At 44.9% G+C, this 23,547-nt stretch overlaps 1 protein-coding gene across 1 annotated transcript in view; it reads right to left on the reverse strand.

The window, feature by feature from the left end:
• The window catches only part of gigyf1a (GRB10 interacting GYF protein 1a), a 27,415-nt gene extending 9,184 nt beyond the window's left edge, over positions 1–18,231 (reverse strand). Inside the window, exons 1-16 of the mRNA XM_062516044.1 lie at positions 18,037–18,231; positions 10,953–11,792; positions 10,469–10,532; positions 9,904–10,033; positions 9,156–9,251; positions 8,705–8,819; positions 7,947–8,055; positions 7,220–7,479; positions 6,585–6,802; positions 5,836–5,971; positions 5,320–5,496; positions 4,825–4,946; positions 2,670–2,829; positions 2,012–2,274; positions 1,651–1,754; positions 35–138 (exon numbers count right to left, since the gene is read on the reverse strand). Of these exons, the coding sequence (XP_062372028.1) occupies positions 35–138; positions 1,651–1,754; positions 2,012–2,274; positions 2,670–2,829; positions 4,825–4,946; positions 5,320–5,496; positions 5,836–5,971; positions 6,585–6,802; positions 7,220–7,479; positions 7,947–8,055; positions 8,705–8,819; positions 9,156–9,251; positions 9,904–10,033; positions 10,469–10,503 (2,029 nt within the window). The 5' untranslated portion in view covers positions 10,504–10,532; positions 10,953–11,792; positions 18,037–18,231. The remainder of the gene's footprint in view (positions 1–34; positions 139–1,650; positions 1,755–2,011; positions 2,275–2,669; positions 2,830–4,824; positions 4,947–5,319; positions 5,497–5,835; positions 5,972–6,584; positions 6,803–7,219; positions 7,480–7,946; positions 8,056–8,704; positions 8,820–9,155; positions 9,252–9,903; positions 10,034–10,468; positions 10,533–10,952; positions 11,793–18,036) is intronic.
• Positions 18,232–23,547: the final 5,316 nt, after the last annotated feature.

Below are 23,547 nucleotides of genomic sequence, written 5' to 3' on the forward strand. Positions count from 1 at the left end.
TGTGTGTGTGTGTGTGTGTGTGTGTGTGTCCTACCTGTCGGCTGTGAGGCTGAGGTATGCATGTCCCACATGGACCCTGTATCTGGCACTGACATTGACCTGTTCATCGAAGGCATCATACCCTGCTCGCCACACCTGCTGAACACACACACAAACACACATTCACAGAGAGAGAGCATAGAGAGAGCACAAATGAGAAACACAAACACACACTTGAAAACAGAAACAAAGTGTGGCGCTCCGTTTCCATGACGGCAGTATTACTGGATCTAAACAAACTTTTGAAGTGGCCTCAACACACTGTTGTAGCCGTTTAAACATGTTTTAACTACTATAGAGCAGCTTAGCCACATAACGCAGATTCCCTGACAGGGGTAATAGAACGAAACAAAATCCCAGTGCATATTTCACGCCTCATCACTGGCGGCTGTTAACTCATTCACTGCCATTGACGTCTTTAAACGTCAATTTAGACACATACGTTGACTGCCATTGACGTCTATAGACGTCAATTGCCGTTTTCAATGGGGAGGGCTCCTGGGTGGGCTTGGGAACGATCTGACAGAGTTTCAGGCTTGTAAACAGACTGTACTAGCGATCCCAACCGCTAGATGACAGCAGTGCCATTTGGATGATTAGTATCTGCCTATAGTGCTCATGCAGAGACAGCATGCAGCATGCAACAAGCAAAGAAACTGAGGATCGACCACAGTGGATCTAGTTTGCACGCGATGCAGGGAATAAATATGCTTACATTTTACATCAAGGATGGAAAACTGGTGAACGGTATGATCCATTTACATTGGATATTGCTATATAGACTAACAACAACTTTGCTAGTGCTAGCTTGCTAAGTCTACCGTCCTGTTCAGAGTCTTTAGCGACCATCAGAGTCCCTAGCAACCTTGACGAGACTGACGAGATAACAGTGCAATCGTGGTAGACATACTCCTGAATCGCTAACGTTAAAAAGTTGATTTTCACAAAAAGATCGTTTTCTCCATGTTTTGGTCAAAAACAGGTGTTTTTAGCAAAACTAACCCATGTTCTACTGACGATTACTAAAGAACGGAAAACGATAGAAACAAACCGTTTTTTCCTGGTGAAAGAAGAGAGTCTACTCTTTCATTTGGTACCTTCGGTGTTTACATAGTCATAGAGCTCACCGTTCGGTGGATCTTGGAAAAACAGTCAAAATGCTGTAAAACGTCTGGCAGTATGGAGCGCTCTGCACTAAAAATCGCTGGCAGCCAATGAGTTAAGAGTGACGTTTCTTTGCCCCAAAAATAAACCCAAGACACATCCATGAATTTAAGGATTTTAAACCACAGGCTATGAAGTGAAATGCTTGTCTCTTTGACGGAGGACTGCGAAAATATATCGCTGTAATCACAAGTTTGATCATGTTGGTATGAATGTGTGTTGTAGATTAGATGTGATTCCTACAGCGTAAAAAATACATACATATTATTTTATACTAATGTCTTAGAAACGTTGTAAAATTATTTAAATACATTTTAATACAGCAGTTTGTTTTTTTGGAGAAACTGCTGCCTTAGCAATGCCACATCACGGCTTTCGGTACTCTATACTGCAGACATACTACAGTACATCAACAGAAAAAAAATACACACACACACACACACACACCTGTTGATGAGCTGGAATAGCTGTTGCTGCTGGAGTTGCTGATAGAGAGCTGCTGCAGCCGCCAGCTCCTGCTGTTTCTTTAGGCGCTCCTGATCCATGTTCCCCTGCACACACACACACACTATTAGTTACACAGATCAGCTCATACACAAACAAAACCAAAACACACACACACACACACACACACACACTCAATCAAACAAACACATGTGCACACAAACACACACACACAGCCAATCAAACAAACACAAGTGCACACAAACACACACACACAGCCAATCAAACAAACACAAGTGCACACAAACACACACACACACACTTCATACTAGTAACACAGAACAGCTGTGACACACACACTCACGGTGTTGGCCCTGGCTGCAGGCTGGCGTGCTGGGGGGGGTTGTTGTTGTTGTTGTTGTTGTTGTTGTTGTTGTTGTTGCTGCTGCTGCGGTCGGACCAGGAGGGGGGGTGGCGAGGGTCCGGGGGCGAAGGGCACGCGCCCCCACATCTTGATGACGTCGCCCAGCGGCTGGAAGCCCTCGTCGCAGCCCCGCTTCACCAGCAGCGTCATGGAGAAGTAGCCCGCCTGGAACCACTCGCACATCTCCACCGTGGTGAAGGGGCCTGGGGGCAGGGCGCACAGTGGAGTGAGAGTGTGTGGGACAGGGTGTGTGTGTGAGTGTATGTATGTGTGTGTGTGGGAGAAAGTGTGAGTATGTGTGAGAATGTGTGTGTGTCTATACGTGGCAGAGAGTGGTAGAGAGTGTGAGTGTGTGATAGAGAGTGTGTGGGACAGAGCGTATGTGTGAGTGTGTGTGTGTGCCTGTTCATGTGTATGTGTGCTTGTGGGACAGCGTGTTTGTGGGACAGAGAGTGTGTGTGTGTGTGTGGGAGAGAGTGTGGAGTGTGAGTGCATGTGTGTGTGTGTGTGTGTGTGTGGGGGAGAGAGTGTTAGGGCGTGTGTGTGAGTGAGTGTGAGTGCATGTGTGTATGTGGTGAGTGTGTGTGTGTGTCCGTACCCTGGATCTCTCCCTGCGGGTCCTTGTAGAACCACTTCATGGCGGCCTCGTGGGAGAGGGGCAGAGCGGACGCCGTGTTGCGGCTCTCCTGCAGCGCCTGGGTGAAGCACTCCTCGTCCAGCGACGAGTCCTGCAGAGACGCCACCATCTTCTCAGCCTCCTGTATGCGCACACACACACACACACACACACACACACACACACGTGAGTACACACACACCACACACGCACAAATTCCACACATGTACACACACACACACGTGAGTACACACAACACACACGTACACATACGCACCACACACGCACACACACACACACACACACACGCATGCACACGCACTGTGTGTGTTCGTTGAGTTAAGTAAAGTTTTGAGGTCACCTGTTCAGGAAGCAAAGGCTTGACCTGCTTTAGGGTCACAATAAAGGCCTATTTCTATTCCCCACACACACACACACACACACACACACACACAATCATGTACCATCATGGACACACACACACACACACGTGCACACACACACGTACCTACGCACACACACAAGTGCACGCACACACACACACACACACACACACACACACACACACACGTACCACACACACACACACGTACCACACACGCACACACACAAGTGCACGTCAACACACACACACACGCAGGGTCAGGTATGTGATTAATGATTAATTGCTTTGAAGCTCCCACACACAAATATAGCAGTAGGTCAATAATTAATCAATGACTTTAAACCACTTATACATGCTATGCTAAGACTTCAGTAGCACATTTCAGAGGCCCGAGTAAGATTCTTGCTCTTGACCAACGGTTCCCAACTGTTCCCCCCGCGTGCCAACTTCCACATCCTGACTCTGCTTGCGTACCCCCACCATTCGAATAAAAAGTTAAAAACACATTCATTGACGCATTCCAGGCTTCATGTTTAAGCCACCTTTTTTTCCTTTTTTTAAGAAAACGTAGCGTACTCTAGAGTTTACAAATGATTTCCTTGAAAGCAACAGTAAAGCACTTTTCATCTGTCGCACGCACGCTATGGGGGGGGGGGGGGTGCCTCTCATTCGGCTTTTATACGTCCTCCCTCGCTCCTCGGGCCTCGATCCTCACTGATCTACATAAAGAATGATGAGGCGGCAACAATGGGATAGTCTATCCCTTTTTCTATCTTTCTTTATGTAGATCAGTAAGGATCGAGGCCCGAGGAGGGAGGTGGGGAGGACGTATAAACGCTGAATGAGAGGCACCCCATGTACGGGCCCAGGTGCCCACGGGGACCCAGGTTCGATTCCGACCTGCGGTCATATCCCAATCCCTCCCCATCTCTCTCTCTCCCACTCGTTTCCTGTCCATCTTTACTGTCCTATCCGAATAAAGGCAAAAATGCAAAAAATATACTTAAAAAAAAAACAATAACAAAACTTGAAAGCATCTCCCTGAAAGGAGATCTATGTGGGCGTGGGCAGGTTAGAGGCCACAGCCCTTCAGCTGTATATATTTCAGCTGTATATATCACAGGCTTCAGAGGAGTACCTGTTCTTCCATTCTGCATCAGAGTCTAAATCCAGCCTTGCTATGTGGGCGTTCCACATCATCTTATTTTTAGTGCGCTTTGGAAATTCTTTGAAACGAAAAAAAAAATAAACTGCTCAGTGTCTAACGTTGCGAGTTGAACACTCAGTGTCTTGCATATTACAGACAAACTCATGAAGCATGTTCTAAACCCTTCAAACAATAATTGTGCTATTAAAAGGAATGACGACTCCACAGAGCACTTGGTTTCAGCATATTCACACACACACACAAACACATACTGTACATAACTGGACACTCTGCCAACAAAGAGAAATCACACATGCAATTATAGTCACACACACGCTCAAAAACTGCTCATACACACAGAATCTCATCCACTTCCTCCCTCCCTCACACACTCAAACAAATAGACAGGCAAAACACTTTCACTCTCTAGCAATCTCTTAAAAGCACACACACAAACACTCACACGCACAAACACACACACGCACACACACACACTTGCGCACACCCACTCTCTAGCCATCTCTTATAAGCATCACATACACACACATACAATCTTTAGCCATCTCTTAAAAGCATTGCACACACCCACGCGCACACACACCCACCTGCTGCAAGTGCTTCATGCCCTCGTCATCCTCGGTGTCGCCCCCCGGTGGCGGGGGGTGAATAGCAGCTGAGGAAGGGGGCAAAGGCAGACTGGCAGAGGGGCTGAGCTGTGGAGCTGCCTCTGCGCACACACACACACACACACACACACACACACACACACACACAGGAGAAAAGTCAGAAAAGGCAGGAAAACTTGTGTGACGTCAAAGAAACAAAGAACATTGCCATTCCTCAACAATATTAGGCCGTTAAAGTGATGTCTGCAGACTCACACACTCACTGATGTGTGTATAAGAATGCTTTTTCCATCATGGAATGCCTGCATGGATACATGTGTGCATGTGTGAATGTCAATGTGTGTGTATGTGAATGCATGGAGTGTATTGCTGTATGGATACATATTTAAATGTATGTGTGTGTGTGTGTGTGTGCGTGTGTGTGTGTGTGTACATGAATGCATGGAGTGTATGCCTGTACGACTGCACCATTACCTTCAGTGGTGTTCTTGCTGATGGCGGGCTGCAGCAGCTCTTCCAGACCAGCAGGGGGAGCAGTCACAGACTCAGAGCGGGGAGCAGGTGGCATAGGCATGGAGGACAGCGGGAGAGAAGGAGGGGAGGAGGGGGAGACCGGCTTCACCTCCATCTCAGTCAAGGCTTCTTTCACATCTGCAGCAGAATGATGACAAGATGTATGAGAGAAAGAATGTGCGTGCATGTGTGTGCGTGCGTGCGTGCGTGCGTGTGTGCGTTCGTGCGTGCGTGTGTGCGCGTGTGTCAGTGAGAGAAAAAAAGATGCAAAAGGAAAAACTGTTTCACAATTGAAGCAGTCACAATTTATTTCTTACAGAATAAACAATTAAATAATAAACTTTTTTTCCGATTAAATCATATTATACAGTTACCACAACATTTGCATCAATATGAACCCTTCCCTCCCTCCCTCTCTCTCTCATCCTCCCTCCTTCCCTCCCTCTCTCCCTCCCTCTCCCTCCCTCCCTCCCTCACCTTTGTCCAGTCTCTCTCCTTCTCCGCTGCTGTTCCGCTCTTCCTCCCTGGCGGTGGCCATGAGCTCGTCATCCTCGTCCTCTAGGCCCTGGAACTCAAACTCCTGCTCCTCGGGAATGGGGTCTTTAGAGCCCTTCTGTGTGTGTGTGTGTGTGTGTGTGTGTGTGTGTGTGTGTGTGTGTGTGTGTGAGAGAGAGAGAGAGAGAGAGAGAAAGGTGAGTTAAGTAAAGTTGAGGTCACCTGTTCAGGAAGCAAAGGCTTGACCTGCTTTAGGGTCACAATAAAGACCTATTTCTATTCCACACACACACACACACACACACACACACACACACACACACACACACACACACACACACACACACACACAATCATGTACCATCATGGACACACACACACGCGCATCATCATGTACCATCATGACCATCAAGGACACACACAGACACACACACACACACACACACACACACACACACACACACGCGCATCATCATGTACCATCATGACCATCAAGAACACACACACACACACACGCATCATCATGTACCATCATGACCATCAACGACACACACACACACACACACACACACACACACACACACCTTCATGTACCATCATGACCATCAAGGACACACACACACACACCTTCATGTACCATCATGACCATCAACGACACACACACACACACACACCTTCATGTACCATCATGACCATCAACGACACACACACACACACACACACACACACACCTTCAAGGGCATGAAGGCGCCGGAGGAGTCGAAGGTGCCCATCTCGCCGTCCTCCTCGTCGGTGCACCACTCGGGCAGCCCGTCCCGCTCGTCCTCCAGGCCGTCGCTGCCCGCCCGCCGCCGCCCGCCCTCGCCAGCCTCCCGGAAGTCAAAGTCGAACTTCCGGCGCCGGCCCTCGCCAGGGTGCTCCCGCCAGCCCGCCGAACGAGGACCGCCATCTGAGGGAGAGAGGGAGAGGGGGAGAGAGGGAGAGGGAGAGGGGGAGAGAGGGAGGTGGGAGAGAAAGAAGAAGGAAGATGGGGGGGATGAAAAACTAAGTAAAACTAGTGAAAGAGGGAATGACTGAGTGTCTGAATGTAAGTATGTGTGTGTGTGTGTGTGCATGTGTGAGCGTGTGTGTGTATGTGTGCGTGTCTGTCTGAATGAGTGAGCGTGCTCGTGTGTGTTTGCATGAGGGGACTAGTAGGGGAAGGAATGACTGAGTGTCTGAATATGTGTGTGTGTGTGTGTGTGTGTGTCTGAATGTGTGTGTTTGCATGAGGGGACTAGTAGGGGTAGGAGTGTCTGAACGAGTGTGTGGCGAGTGTGTGTGTGTGTGACTTAGTGACTGAGTAACTGAGTGTGTGTGTGTGTACCATCTCGGCGTGAGCCGGCCAGTCTCCAGCTGCCTCCGGGCTCGGTGGTCCCGGCCCCCTCCTCTTCCTCCTGCTCCTCGCGGAGTGTGCGCCAGTTGTCGCTGTCCGAGCGCGTGAAGTCCTTCCGGCCGCCGGCCGTCGCCACGCCGACGCCGACAGCACTGGCGACGCCGACGCCGACGCTGCTGCCGCTCGCCGTCTCCTCGAAACACACACGCACGCCGTCGCGCCGTAGCGGCTTCTCGAAGCGCCGCTCGCCCCTGAGGGAGGGACACACACACACAGGCACAGAATTAAACACACACACACACACACAGAAAGATAAACGCTCACACACAGACATACGCACAGATTTCAACACACACACACACACACACAGGTCAAGAACTTATTATTCCTTTTCGAAAACGCAAAAAAACAACTAGACAACTTTCAATCAATCAATCAATATTTATGTAATACATTGACATGAGTCTCACAAAAAAACCCTAATAATTAATTAATAATGAAAAATAATTCAAACCACAATCAATGGCAGTGAAAAGACTGTGCATCTCCATAAAACTTCACATCTTGCACAAGTTTTCAAAACAAGCATCAATTCCCTCTCTAGACTTGACCAGAATAGAGAGAAAGAAACAGACAGAAGAAATGACCAGAATGGAGAGAAAGAAACGGACAGAAGACTTGACCAGAATAGAGAAAGATGAAATGAGAGGCAGCACACCTGTCATCCCAGCTTTGGCTGCGATGGATTTCTCTTCCACAGCGCCCAAAGCCCACCTCTCCATCTTCAATACTTCTTTGGTAGAATCCACTGTCTCCTCTTCCTCGTCCTGTACACAGAGAGAGAGAGAGAGAGAGAGAGAGAGAGAGAGAGAGAGAGAGAGAGAGAACCTTTGTAAATAAACACCGATCGTAATAAAAAGATAGTTCACATGTTGATTCTCTCTCATCTATGAAGATCCATTTGCATCTGGGGGTAACTTCTTGTATATCACATCTCTACCTCCTCGCTTACACACACAGACACACACAGACAGACACAGACACAGACAGACGCACACAGACAGACACAGACACACACAGACACACACAGACAGACACACACAGACACACACAGACACACACAGACAGACACACACAGACAGACACACACAGACAGACACACACACACACACACACAGACACACACACACACACACACACACACACACACACACACACAGACACACACACACACACACACACACACACACACACAGACAGACACACACAGACAGACACACACAGACAGACAGACACACACAGACAGACACACACACACACAGACACACACAGACAGACAGACACACACAGACAGACGCACACAGACAGACACAGACAGACACACAGACAGACACACAGACACACACAGACACAGACACACACACAGACACACACACAGACACACACACAGACACACACACAGACACACACACACACCTCTGCCTCCTCGCGTGCTGCCTCGGCCTCGAGCAACGCCGGCGGGGATGGCCCCGCCTCCTTTTCCCATGAGCCTCAGGACAGCAACGCTGTTCACCGACATGGAGAAGTTCCTCTGCAACACAGTTCAAAAGTTAAAATCACACACACACACACACACACACACACACACACACACACACACACACACACACACACACACACACACACACACACACACACACACACACACACACACACACACACACACACACACACACACACACACACACACACACACACACACACACACACACACACACACACACACACACACACACACACACACACACACACACAGGTAAATGCTAATAGGATGCAGGGTGCTGAATAGTGTAGTACTAACAACAGTAATAATAATGCTTATCGGTGAACATGCTGGCATGCGCGTGTGTGTGTGTGTGTATCTCACCTGCTCCTCCTCAGTCAGAGGCACTAGAGCCAGAGGTTGCAGAGGCTCCTCCTGCAGAATAGCAGCAAACTCCTTATCCTGCATGTCCTCAGGAGCCTGCACACACACGCGCACACACACACACATACACAAAGATTAGAGAGAGAGGCAAAGAGATTTAAACACACAGATTTAAACGCGCACACACAGATTTAAACATACTGTACACAGAGACAAAGACACAAACACACACAGACAGATTTAAACACACCTGAGCAAGTAAATACACCTCACAGATCAGTCACACATCGTGTGTGCGCGCGCGTTTGTGTGTCTGATGTATAGTGTGTGTGTCCGATGTTTAGTGTGTGTGTGTGTGTGTGTGTATGCGCACATATGTGAATGTGTGTGTGTCTCTCTCACCTTGTTGTCTTTGATATAAAGTGCTAGCATATCCGGGGTGTGTGTGTGTGTGCGTGCGTGCGTGCGTGCGCAAGTGAACACACGTTTGTGAGCGTGTGAGTATGTGTCTCTTTCTCACCTTGTTGTCTTTGATATAAAGTGCTAGCATATCCGGTGTGTGTGTGTGTGCGTGCGTGCAAGTACACACAACTTTGTGAGCGTGTGAGTATGTGTGTGTGTGTCTCTTTCTCACCTTGTTGTCTTTGGTATAAAGTGCTAGCATATCTGGTGTGTGTGTGTGCGTGCAAGTACACACAACTTTGTGAGCGTGTGAGTATGTGTGTGTGTGTGTGTGTCTCTTTCTCACCTTGTTGTCTTTGATATAAAGTGCTAGCATCTCCTCGCGACCGTACCGATAGTCGGCCAGTTTGTACTTTGGCATGGCGGGGGAGGGTGGGGGGGAAGTCACACTGCCCCCGCTGGATAGTGCACGGAGCCTGGACCAGAAAGGGACAGAGAGAGAGAGAGAGGGAGAGGGAGAGAGAGAAAAACAATGTTCTTTATGTTTTGCCTTTCCATCCCATAACTGCATGTCACTAAAACTGGACATGCAGGACAGAGGGAATATGAGCCCTAAGACACTAAAGAAAGGGAGAGGGAGAGAAAGAGAAAGAGAAAAAGAGAAAGATAGAAAGACAGACAGAGATAGATAGAAAGAGAGAGAGAGAGAGAGAGAGAGAGATACATAGGGGTAGAGAGCAGACAAAAAGGGAAGGGAGTGGTTCTGTCAATGTGTGATATGAGGCAAGACAATCCTTAAAAGAGGAAATGAGGAGAAAAATTGTGTGTGTGTGTGTGTGTGTGTGTGTGTGTGTGTGTGTGTGTGTGTGTGTGTGTGTGTGTGTGTGTGTGTGTGTGGGGTCAAGACGCACCATTCTGGGCCGAAGTTGAGAGTCTCAGCAGTCATATTCCTCTTGTCCTCCAAGAGCTGAAAGTCTGCCACAACAACAAGACCACATGTGTCACATGGCAAAATAGAACGCACAAAACACAACAACAGACAAAACACAAATAATAAAATATACATACATTTGACAGTACTGGAACAGCACACTTGAGACAACAGCCACACACACACACCAACTAATACACATTTAAATCAGCTGCGCGCGCGTGCTCTCTCACACACACACACACACACACACACTAATGCAGCCACATGATCTTTAATTCTCATAATATAGCATTTAATCCCTTAAATAAACACAATAATAAACATTTTTTCCAGGGATTTTAAGCTCATTAACGTAGTGGCCACGTGCTAAACAAAGCCATACATAAACTATGAAATCCACACACGCGCACACACAGACGCACACACACGCACACACACACACACAGCCTGTGTGTACTCACCCTGTCCTGTTGAGCGGAGCAGGTGGGTTCTGTGTGGATCCGAGAGTTCTGTTTGAGTCCAGTGATTGTGTGCGTGTGTGTGTGTGCGTTTGTTACTCTCTGTGCGTGTTTGTGTGCGTGCCTGTGTTTGGGTGGCTGCAAACTTGTCTGTTCTCAACGTGTGTGTGAGAGAGAGGGAGAGAAGTCCAAGGATAAGGTAGAGAGTGGGGTTAGCTGCCTCAATCAGGAAAGGGATGGGGTGGGAGAAGGGTCAAAAAACACAACTCAAACAAAAGGCAATTTTTAAAAAACAAAATCAAACCAAAGGGGGAAAAAAAAACACTGGGCACTTCAGCCAATAACTCTCCCCGGCAGAGAGACAAAAAAGAAAAAACAGCAAAAATAGCAAAAATCAATAAAACTGCAGAAATCCCTAAACGAGTGTGACTCCTTTTGGGAAAAAGAAGAGCACGGTCCCAGAGGCTGTAAACTGGGCAGCCAGTGCCAGCAGAGGTATACTATGAGAGAGATGCTCCAAGAAAAACAGGTACAATCACGCCGTGAGAGTGTGTGTTTAGGGGTGTGTCGGGATATACAGGGAGAGAGGAAGGGGGGGGGGGGGGGGTCAGGGAGAGGGGGAGCGGACCAGATGAGGTCGCAGCTGCCTGCAGCCGATGTGACGCCACACGACGCAACGCAACGCCACGCGACACAACACCTCCTCTCTCTCTCGTTCGCTATCGATCTCGCCCCCCGTTCTTAAGCCGCTTCCTCGCTCCGGCCAAAAAACGCCTGTCCACTGTGGTCCTCTGTGGTGACCGCTTCCTGGTTCCTTTCCGTCTGAATCTTCTCGCCCAGCACCTGGGAAGAGAGGAAGGAAAAGACAAGTTAGTTTGAGCCGTCACTCCCGTGGAACCATTATATACCAGAATTTCCCAACTATTATTGATTTTGCAAAACGTCCTCAGCTATGTTGATGGTTAATGTAAGGGGACGGACTACAATGCAGTTTTCTGCATTCGTCTTTATGATTAAAGGTATACTATGCAGGATTGGCGATTTCATCGCCGGTTTCGCTTTCATTTTCATTTTCATTTTCGCTCGTTTTATGCTTGCATATTTCTCTGCAGAGCTTCCCCGACAGCTTTAGCATGTATATTTGACAAAACTCCTCAATCGGTCAGTCTGCCGTGACTTTTCATGAGACTTTACATGACACTTCCTGGAGTAGAGCATGGGTGCGTGCCCGGTGTCTCCTGAAGTTGCAAGTGTGGTTTTACCGCTACAGACCACTAGAGCGGCCAAAAAAAATACTGTTAGACCGGTAATGACCCATTTAATCATATATAACAGTATGGAACGAATTGATTAACTGAAAAGCGTTGCATAGTATACCTTTAAAGCGTTACAGTTACAGTGTTTCTCAGTTCGTTTGGTGCATTTCTCTAGCCTTCCTACGTACTCCCGTTCCGTTTTCATTTCACTTTATACGTAGTCTGGGGGTGCCTCTCAACATCTCTCCTCAATCCTCGATGCTCGATCCGAGGGGCGTGCTCACTGATCTATATCTAACACTGGATAGACTATCCCAATTGTTGCTGCCCCATCATTCTTTATGTAAATCAGTGAGGATCGAGGCCCGAAGAGCGAGGGAGGACGTATAAAAGCCCAAATGAGAGGCACCCTGGGTCTGCAGTATATTCGCAGGTTTTCTCAAGACAAAAATGTGCAGGTCCAATCAATCAGCGAACAGAGGGAGTAGCTGAAAACGATGACAAAAATGTGCAGGTCCAATCAGCTACTTAGCGTCTCAATAGTCTACTCTAATCATTAGCCTATGTTATGTTGTATAGCTTAGTGTGGCATTGGTTTTTCGCCAAAATGGAAAAAATAGTGGCTGATTAAATTAAAATGGTTAGATGGATGTACAGTACATAGGGGAAGGACAGATGGAACCCATTTTCTGTTCACTTTCATTGCGTTGGCTTAAGTGCTGGTACGCTAGCCTGGGTGTTCCCATCCTGCCTTGCGCGGTGATTTCATTCATGCTGCTAAGGCAGTCTGGAAACTACCACCCTGATTTTTGCCTGAGATAGGGGACAAATCACAGAACAGGGGGGAAAGCAAGACGATGATGAGCTATGCACAGACGCATTTCGTGGCGCCCAATGAACGGATCTGGGCATTATTTAAAATACGAGAAAATGAACGTCTGGTTGCCAGACCACGACCAAGTGGTAGGCGCTAGTCAGGCTAGTGGTACGCACTCTTTGAGTCCCTTAATAGTTTGAAGAATATTTTTTTCTGTGTCAATTATTTTCTTTTGCCGCAGGTTTGATACTCTAACTCTACCTATGTTACTTTTTTTTAAGTTTTGTAAAATAAAGCGTGTACTTCGTTGGGATTTTCACCTTCGAGCTTTGACACGTTTTTACACATTGTCTGTCAACTCGGATTGAGACGATGACCGACATCATGATAGGAAGCCAACATTGTGATGCTGGACTCACACTAATTCTACAAACATAAACACAAAACAAACAATGTGCAGGGATTCCTTGGAACTGAGCATATAGTGGCACTGACGCAGAAGCAGGCTCCTCTAAAGACCGTCTGCTAGAGTGCACAAATTAAGGACATTAGTCTCTGCATCTTTTTTACATATCTCAGACTGTACATTGAACTTAAAATAGTTCCTGTTTTAAATAGAAAATAGTCCTAATAAATAATTAGTATTGTTATATCTAAAGGATATTCTTGCAGATTGTCCCATATTGCTCTAATATTGTCTGTCTGGATTGGCTGTCCACGCCAAACATCTCCTCTCATAGCACTACTTCAGACAATCGCACTCATTCATGCACTTATTATACTAATTTATGCACTTATTACACCCGTTGATGCACTTATTGTGGCTTGTTATAGTTGTTAGAAATGCTCTTAAAAACCTAAATGTTTTTTTCATGTTGTAAGTCACTTTGGTTAAAAAGTGTCAGCCAAATGTAATGTAATGTAAATACAGTGTGTGTAATTGTGTGAAATAACATAACCCCCCCCCTCCCATTTTCATACTTTTAAAGGTCTATAAAACATTTCTTCACAATTCCATACTTTTGTAGATCTGTGCAAGCAACAAACTTGTCAGAACATATCATGAACTGCATTGTTCTCCATCATGTAAAGCCAGGTGCGTAAAATCAAATGGAGACAGGTAGGAGGCTATTCCCTCTTTTGAAAACTCACACGTTGAGAAATTAAGCAATTTTGTGTCCTGCCTACTTTGCCATTCAAATCAGCTGCCGGCTGCTCACAACAAGCGAGTAGTCCGAATAGTCAAAGCACATTGGCTTAAGCAGCAAATATAGACCCTACACACACACCACACACACACACACCACACCACACCACACCACACACACACACACACACACCATTAGAAAGATAGTAAAGTACCCCACACACGAAACTACAGAGGCAAGTAGTGTGTAAGGACAAACGATATTGACTTAACATGAAATCACAATATCTAATGGCATAATTGGCCACAACAATATAAATGACGATATGAAAAATATATTTTTCACCACTGGTTTCCTCGGCCACAACTAACGTCATCTTGCAGTCTCGAGAGCCATACAAAAACATATTTTGGGAAACTTGATCCAGAACATTTACTTTCTTCCTCCACCTAAATTTTGAACTCCGCATTCAGTCATTCTAGTTCTTGTTCTACATGTGCGCTGCCCACTTTGCAGTGCATAGAGCCTTTGTAAACAAATAATCAACTACAAAAGCAGTATCGTGACTCATGAGTGACATGACAAATCCTTCTCATGGAGAGAAACTCTACAGGTAAATCGATATCAATACAACACCACACGTCTCTACTGGAGTGGAATATAGGGGTAAGGGTTTTAGTGATTCTCCATTGGGTTGAACAATTCAGCAGAGTGTTATCACTCTGTAAGTTGTAATCAGGTAAACAGGATTCTCTCATATCACTTAAAAAGTACTTGACTGCTGTACTTACACTCTTTGTACCAGCCAGCAGGTCAACATTATATCCAACGTGCATATTCGGATCCGAATCACAATGGACATGTAGATATGTGTTTCGGATTTGGTTAACATTACGTGACCAGGGGCTGCAGCAAAAGTCTACTGCAAATATCATTAGCATTATTAATACTTAGATGCATTGGTGGTGGTTAGTGAGGTTCCCCCTACACTGCAATGTGCTCTCTGGGTGCCTTGATAATGCACTATTGAAATGAGAGTTGTTATTGTTATTGTTGCTGTTGGATGTGGATGTTTTTTCCCCTCACACAAGGACACCCTCAACTAGGTTAGGTACCGACCCCTGTACTTTTACCGGTACCGACCGAATCACGTCGGTATTACCGGGTATTGCTTCACGTGAAATTGAACGGTGCTTAATTGCACCATTGCACCATTTAAGCCTGCATGTATTGCACCAAGAGCAAGCATAAATTAATCAAAATAGTAGGCCTATCCCTGGTAAGAACTTAAAATAAAACTGAGAGTTGACGGAGTGCAATGAAATGCACCCATCTTCTGAATCGTGGGTCCACTCAAAACGGTAAAACAGGACTTTGAATAGTTCAAAGCATATGCGACAGAAAAATGTTTGAATGCTATTGAAATGTATCATGGCTAGATGATCAACCCAGTCAAAAGGCCTCACTGGCACATCACTGCCAAGCTGTGTGAAACAACAACCAAGTGAAGGTGACAGTCTTAAGGGAAGATAAAGGAAGCTTTGCACACCCTCTCTTCAAAAAACAAACACTAGCACACACCGATAACATACAAGCCTTCAGCTTGTGGACGAAGGGATGGTGGTGGTGGTGGTGGGTGTGTGTGTGTTGGGGGGGGGGGGGGGGGGGGGGCGCTTCATAGAGGATCGGATATTGCACCTACAGATGCTATGGCAACCAGCCACATCTAGGCAACTGACAATAGCATCATAGAAGAAGAAGTAAAGGGGAGCGGCGTGAGAGCTATCAGCTGTTTAGCTTGACTGCAGTGGGAGTTAAGGTCACCAGGATAGTCAGCCTACCTTTGAACAAGGGTCACGAAAGCAAGTGTGGAGCATTCACTTAAACAGCTGAGAGATACCTAATTAGTCGTCTAACACAAGTTGTTTGATTCACATGAACACCTGTGTAGACTTTCATAGATCTCAAATTGTTACACTTTTATTAACTAAATTACAAGATCAACAACTGTTGAGACAGTAGATCTGGAGCAATTTCACTCCCAAGGTGCTTAAATGAAGGAGAGAAAGGAAGATGTAGAAAACCCAGCACTCACTACATGTTATTTATGAAACATTATATTATATAATAATATAATAATATAATATAATATAATATAATATATTTAAATATGTGTAAAATGTGTACATATCTATATATAAACCTGGATGTTTCGCTTAAGGAATATGTCTACGGAAATACCTCACACTTATACACTTTGTTATTTTTATATCTTGCTAAGTCAGATATGTGTGACAAAAACAGACACTCATTCCCAATGTGTTTTGTCATCAGATTGTGTAATTTCTTAACAGTAATGTTATATGGATAGGATATATGAACCAAATGAAATCCCAGGGTTAAGCTATTGTCAATATGCCATTTGGCAGGCAGTTGAAGGTAGAATGATCCATTCCAGACATAATCAAAGACAGCTGATCTCCATAGTTCAGTTTCAGTATATTTGCCACTCGTGTTGGGGCCAATGGGTGTAAAAATAATGAACTAGGATCAAAAGTTATTGGTGGTCATTTCAAAGACAATTGCAGGAGTGCCATATGCCCTCTAATTAGATTTTACAGCTGACTAAACGATACTCAAATTGTACAATTCTGTTTCAAACCCAATTCCACAAAAACTAAGTGCAGCACTTAAAAGTTTACGTACAGGCCATAACGTTACGAGATTGTACAATATTCCACAACACTGGCCTCTCCTACTACAGCTAAAAAAATAACCTGGAATAAACCAAACAAAAAGCCGTTTACGTTAGTTGTGTTACAGAAGAACTGAGAACGAAAATTTTCACGTAAGAAAAACTTTCTAATCGTGGTCCCATTATGTCTCCATGTGCACCTGATCAACTGAGAAACATGCATGCGTCGTCTTGATATTAGCGAGGTGAATAAAGGCCATGCTGGGTTTTAATGTGAACGTTAAGTGTAGGGACATAGCAATCGTTAGTTGTAAATAACTAAAATGATACATTTACACGTTTGTTTGTAGCCTACTGCGTTCATGCATGCATACCGACAGTTCATTGCACGAAACATGGCTGGCTAAATGCCGCTAATGCTGTTCAAGCAAATCATATCCATTTGCATTGGCTCATAAACCAGTGAGCAACCTACGATTATAATTCCCCATCGCGAATCTGTTTGTGAACATACCTGACGTTACCTGAGAAATGCACAGCAAAGCTACCAGTAATATTGCCGACTGGAAGTAAAGATGAACCACTGATGTTGGATTCCTATCGGGACGTAGCGTCAGCAACGTGATCGAGTCCAGGGACAATTAGCGATAGCACTAACGTTACGTCTCGGTGCAAATGAACAAGAAGATTGATACAAATAATACAGCTCTACACTGCATGAGCCAATAACCTCTACTCGTTATAAGATATCATGTTTCATAGCTGTGCTTTGGCTATTTCAATGCAATCGGTCGTTGTGGGCCTCGGTTAAACCACGTTACGTGGGTTCACTTCAACTGCCCATGACAAGAGATATGGCGAAGGGGGGCGGAGTGTCCGCGTGTGTTAAAACATTCCCCCCCACCCTCTCCCTCACCACAGGCCGGCCGCCCCTGTTACTTTAACCCGCTGCTTGTCTCGGCCTTGTGAAGACATGACAATATGACACAGTCCGGTAACACAACAAACCCAGGGTAAAGTCGGTACAAAACAGGACCCGCGATTTTAATCTGCACACGCGTTAGCGAGGTCATCCTCGGTTTAAATGGATAGTCGTCAGTCAGTCAGTCGCTAGCAACATCCACCGAGAAGCAAGCCATTGCCACAGCGTAGGACTGTAACACTAACTCACCTTATCTGAAGCAACTGTATTTTAATATCCAGTCGTTGTTTACTATCTTCACTTTTGCTGTGCGTGCATGGGTATCTGTTCTCTTTCTGTTCACGTTTTCCAAAAGAATCGAGCTATCTTCATGGAATCGTGTTCAATTGTTAAATTAATGATTTCACCCACTCCAACGGTCGCTGCGTGTTGATGTCTGGCCTGCTTGCTACTCTTGTTGTTTGTGTTTTAGAAAGATGGCCGTCCTCCTAATACCACGTGACTTGAGGGTTTGACTCGACTGTTTGAGGTTTTGGTAAAGGATGACTGTTCATCAGCCAGTGTTTCAGCATTACTTTGCAATCACAGCAAGCGTTCATGCGGTGTGGACTAGTTTAGTCACAATAGAAGTGTGAACTAGCTATAACTGCCATATTATGTTTGAGTGTAAGCACCCGTAAAAACATCAAGCAAACAACTTGTTCAACATTGCACAGTACAGTTCACAGACTGACATGGGGGTTAGCGTGCAAACTCCTGCATGCTGCTACAACTGAGGGGTATTCCACAAAGCCGGTTTTATCACAAAACCGGGTAAGTTAACCCAGGGTTTGCGGTAACTCTAGGTTTTCCGTTCCAAAATGAACACGGTATGTTAGTTACTATAGAAACATATGCTCTGAACCTAACCTGGTCGGAGCAGGTTTTGAGCAGGTTTAGTTTGAAAGATAACCCGGTTTTTGCTCAGGGTAGGCTATTTAGACCCGCGATTTCCGCAGCTTTCTCGTGTTCGCAATGGCATGCCCTATTGATGAGAGACATCGGAGCGCAAATAATTTGTGCTATTCACCGAGAGAGATTGATAAGACCACGGCTCGACATCTTGATGAATTTTGGCTGAAGCGATATCGTTTTTCACGTTAAATTTTAATATATTTAAATAGCCTTCTCCAAGCCCAGTTACCAATCGTGAACCTGGCCTCAGTCCACTGCAAACTATTTGCATAGCTCTTCGTTTATTTGCGACGTGTTTTTGTTGTAGGCCTACAGTATTTGAGATGCTGAGCATAGGGAAAGCTACGGTCTGCCAATCAGTGCGTTAAGTCTGTCTTGCGCTGGAGCGGTTAGTGCGCGACTTCATCCTCTGTCCTGGCCACAACTCACGAGGGTCATTAAAATGGAGTTTCACCAACTCACAGGTTACTAATGCTTTGTGTCCCCAAGTGGCACAGAAATTATCCTTGCTTTTGACATTTCATATGGGTATCACTATGATATTCGATTACAATATTATGTCATTGGGTGCATTGATGGCAAGTGGCCCCAGCCATATACTGTATGAGACCGATTAACAGGAAAGGCTATCACAGTATAAATGTTTAGGTAGGTATACGCAGCCTATATTGGCCATTTCCTATACTTCAAGATGGTTTGTTAATTGCTGTCGATTTTGTCATTAGGCAAGATGAGCCTATGATGCTTCGTACATGATTACTTATGTGGAGGCACAATTGTCTGGTTCGGTCTACGATGCAGGATGTAATTTGAGCTATACATTTCAACAGACTGCGTTGCATTATGCAACATATCATAGACCTTATATAATTGATGTGCTTGTGCAAGATAGCTCAAAGTTTGTATTTGGTCGCTGCGCAATTCGATGGGTATAGCTCCTTGGGGATCGAGGCTATCCATGCCTCCCGACGCTCATCACCCTGTACCCTAATCCTGCTCCTGGACCACATTTAACCTGGCACACAGCAGAACCCGCGATTGAAAACACATTTGGGATAGGCTATTGAAGTCCAAATTTCAATGCCTACGTAGTATAAGAGTGTGTCCGAACAGGCTTGCGTAATTGTTGCATGTGCCGTCCTCCACAATATAGCCATTCCGCGCAAAGAGATGTAGAAATGTATGTGGAAAAATAATATGATTACTACCATGAATCGTAATATTTTATCTTTACTTGATCAGATGATCGCTTGGGCCCATCGGAGTAGCTACATCTTTATAAAATAACAGGTTATGTGTGATAGGAATGCTAAGAAAACTTAACTGAGATATGAATAGATTCATAGTTCAAATATTTAGGAATGTGCTTTTGTGTGCATTCACGCAGTCAGCCATCCGCTACCAGGGTTTCTCTGAATGGCAGAGGCTTTTTAAAACTTTTTAAAACTTTTTTTTTTAGTTTATTACAGCCTGCGTTCGAGTTCTGAGAAACATGCGGCCCGTTTCTCGCCTAGAAATCTAGACGCCCCTAGCGGCAGCTAGCCTGTTTCGCCCTTTTGATCAGGATTTCCATGCTCCATACATCACGTCTTTATAGGTTTGGCGTGTACGCGCACAACCCAGTGTTAACCAACCCTGTGTTGATTAAACTAATTCATAACCGGCGCGGTGGAACCGACAACTCTGGTTTAGTCGGCTCAGGGTCAATCAACCTAGAGGTCAGCATTAACTCTGTGTTTGTAAAACCTCCGTTCGTGGAATACCCCTCTGGAGAAGTTCACTAGGCTATTTATTTGCCAACATGCGTGACACACTGACACGTTGAAAGTGTGATAGATTGTTCCAATTTGACTCTATAGCCCCACCAAGTCGCAGGAGCCAGAAGTTTCCAAACTGGAAATAATAACTGCCTAACTGTCTGTGGTCATAATTCTCCAACCCGCTTACAAAAAAATGGAGAATTGTTTGCAGTTCCTGCAGGAAATGCAATATGTTAGGCATACTACACTTTAGAGGCTGCTGCAGAAATGTTTGGACAGGAAAATATTTGTGTACTTTATTGTAGGCTAAAACAATTTTTGGTCCCATATCTGCATTTTCCCCCTCACAAGCAAAAAAAGAGAAATTGAGGAAAAATAATTTCTGTGTGACGGGGCCATATGGCACTCAAAGCCAATTAACTTATGGGCATGAGTTCAGTTCACCTAGTCCAAGAGCTTAAATTGACAGACTTCACACTTTACCTGCCGTTTAAATTAGGGTCCAGTGAGTTGTGACAAGACAACAACCAAGAGTGATGTAGGTCTAAGGGGTTGGTGGACAAAGTTTTTTTTTCCCCCAGTATGCACAGATATCTAGGCCATGGAGGACAATTCAGGATAATGGCTGTGAGGCTCACATGCCCACCCAGTTTCATGTGCCCCCCATGTTCCAGGAGTCCTCAACCAAAAATCATTATGCCTTGCTGCGCTATGAAATGGGTTGGTACCTAACTACCTGACATACTTCAGCAATACACACCTTCCAGACCTCTCAGGTCACAGGTGAAATGTATGTTGGTAAAAACCCGCTGTCAACTGAACGTGGTGAGGCAAAACAGATGTGCACCATCACCGGCAATTTTCACACACAGGACAGGATAAGAAATCGGTCTTTCCGCAATACTCCCATTAACCCCTCAGCATGAGAGGGGGAACTGCAGCTTGCCATTCTGTGCTTGTGTAATTGACAGAGTGCATCCTCTGTTGGTAGGTGAGATAACATCATGTTTTAAGGTGTAGCCTATAGTGACATTATAATGCCTGAAACTGGCAGTAATGCCTACTATGCCAGTGGTTCCTAAACTGGGAGTCGCCCATGATATGGGAAAGGTCGCAAAATCATTTACAGTCTGAAAAAAATAATTCCCTTTATATATATATATATATATATACACACACACAGTGAATATATATATACTGTATATATATATATATATATATATATATATACATTATACACACAGTATATTGCCAAAAGTATTCGCTCACCTGTCCCATCCTTAATCCATGGGGTTTATTATGACGTCGGTCCACTCTTTGCAGCTATAACCATAGATATATATAGAACCCTTCTATATATATCTATGGCTATAACAGCTTCAACTATTCTGAGAAATTTTTCCACAAGGTGTGTTTATGGGATTTTTTGACATTTGTGAGATCACACACTGATGTTGGACAAGGCGACTGACTCTCAGGATTCTCTCTATTTCATCTCAAAGGTGTTCTATTCGGTTGAGGTCAGGACTCTGTGCAGGCCAGTCAGGTTCATCCACACCAAACTCTATCATCCTTGCCTTTACGGACCTTGCGTTGTGCACTGATACACAGTCATCATGTTGGAACAGGAAGTGGCCATCAATTGTGTTCTGTTAATATTAAGTTACAATGTCTTAATTTACCGTCATATTCACAGCATTCCTGTTTGATTGCGGCCGACTCCAGGAGCTGTGTGCGTCATAGTAATCGGACCAGGCAGACCTCCTGACTGTCAAGGTGGAGGAGCACGTTCCGCTGGTTTAAATGATACTGGATTTATTGGAATGAGACCTTGTGGGAGGCCGTCATTCTCATGGTGGTTTTCATTTTTCTCATGTACAGATTGTTGTTTGAATTATACTCCTTTACTAATCTCTTGCACTGCTGTGATACAGCCTACCGGTCTTTCTTTCTTGAAATACCATATCTCCCAGTCTTTCATTTTTCACTGGAATAGAGAATATATAGCCTAGCTGGGTGGTTGACATTTTAGGCCGAAAAAAGTTTTTGAAAAAAAAACAACCAACCAAACAAACAAACAAACAAAAACAAAAAACAGATATTAGGCATGGAAATCACATAGTCCTGCATCATCCTTCATGAGGATGTTTCAGTAAGTCTAATTCATATCATATCAGGTATTTCTTATGAAACCTGCTGGTGGGTGGACATGACCCTTGTGTCTGTGTTAAAATTTCCACTGTTTGTTTGTAGGTTGACCTCAAAGCAAACTATCCTTAATGTCTCATCCACATGTTGTGCTATAAAATGTGGTAGGCCTACACAGATTGATGGGAAAAGGAAAGTTAATTATTAGCAGGATTTGTCTGGCCCTGAAACCTATGTGACTACAATGAGTAGGCTTAGTAGTCCATAAATTAAGTGCATGCTGTAGGCTATAGTTTAATGTCCAAAATACTGCATTTCTGCAGTAAACATTTGCATTGCATAGTGTATAGTGCATTGCAATTTTGACAATATTGAAAACCTTTTTCTTGCTTTTTGGTTAAATTTTACTGTAAAAGAAGACAGCCTATTAAAATGTGTGCTTTCCCAACATGAAAAAGATATTGCACAGAATTTGAGCTCATGAGTCTGGATGGAAGGTCTACCCATTACAGAGTGATAGCCCCAGGTATTTTTTATGCACATGACCATTAGGGACTTATTTACTCGATCTGTGATCTACAGTAGGCTACAGTACACTCGTCACATTTCAACTATTATTTGGCAGAATAATTTCATTCGCTTGTCCTGTGCTTTTCGGGAAGAAAAAACAACCGCCAAAAGTAGAGTGGCTAATATTTTACATTTATTTTGATCAAGAAATCAGACGTAGCCTGGGTACAGGCAGAAGTTCTTGGGACTGCCTGAAGACGTCAGGTAGGTCAGCACTCCGTCGAGTCGACCTGAAGCTGAGTGTAGTGAAACCAGAGGCTACGGGTGGTATGCTAGCCTACAACATACAATATCGTGCGAGTTTAAAAGCAACCGATTCTGATGTTAC

This window comes from Sardina pilchardus, chromosome 16 (assembly GCF_963854185.1).
Source record: "Sardina pilchardus chromosome 16, fSarPil1.1, whole genome shotgun sequence".
Lineage (NCBI taxonomy): Eukaryota > Metazoa > Chordata > Actinopteri > Clupeiformes > Clupeidae > Sardina > Sardina pilchardus.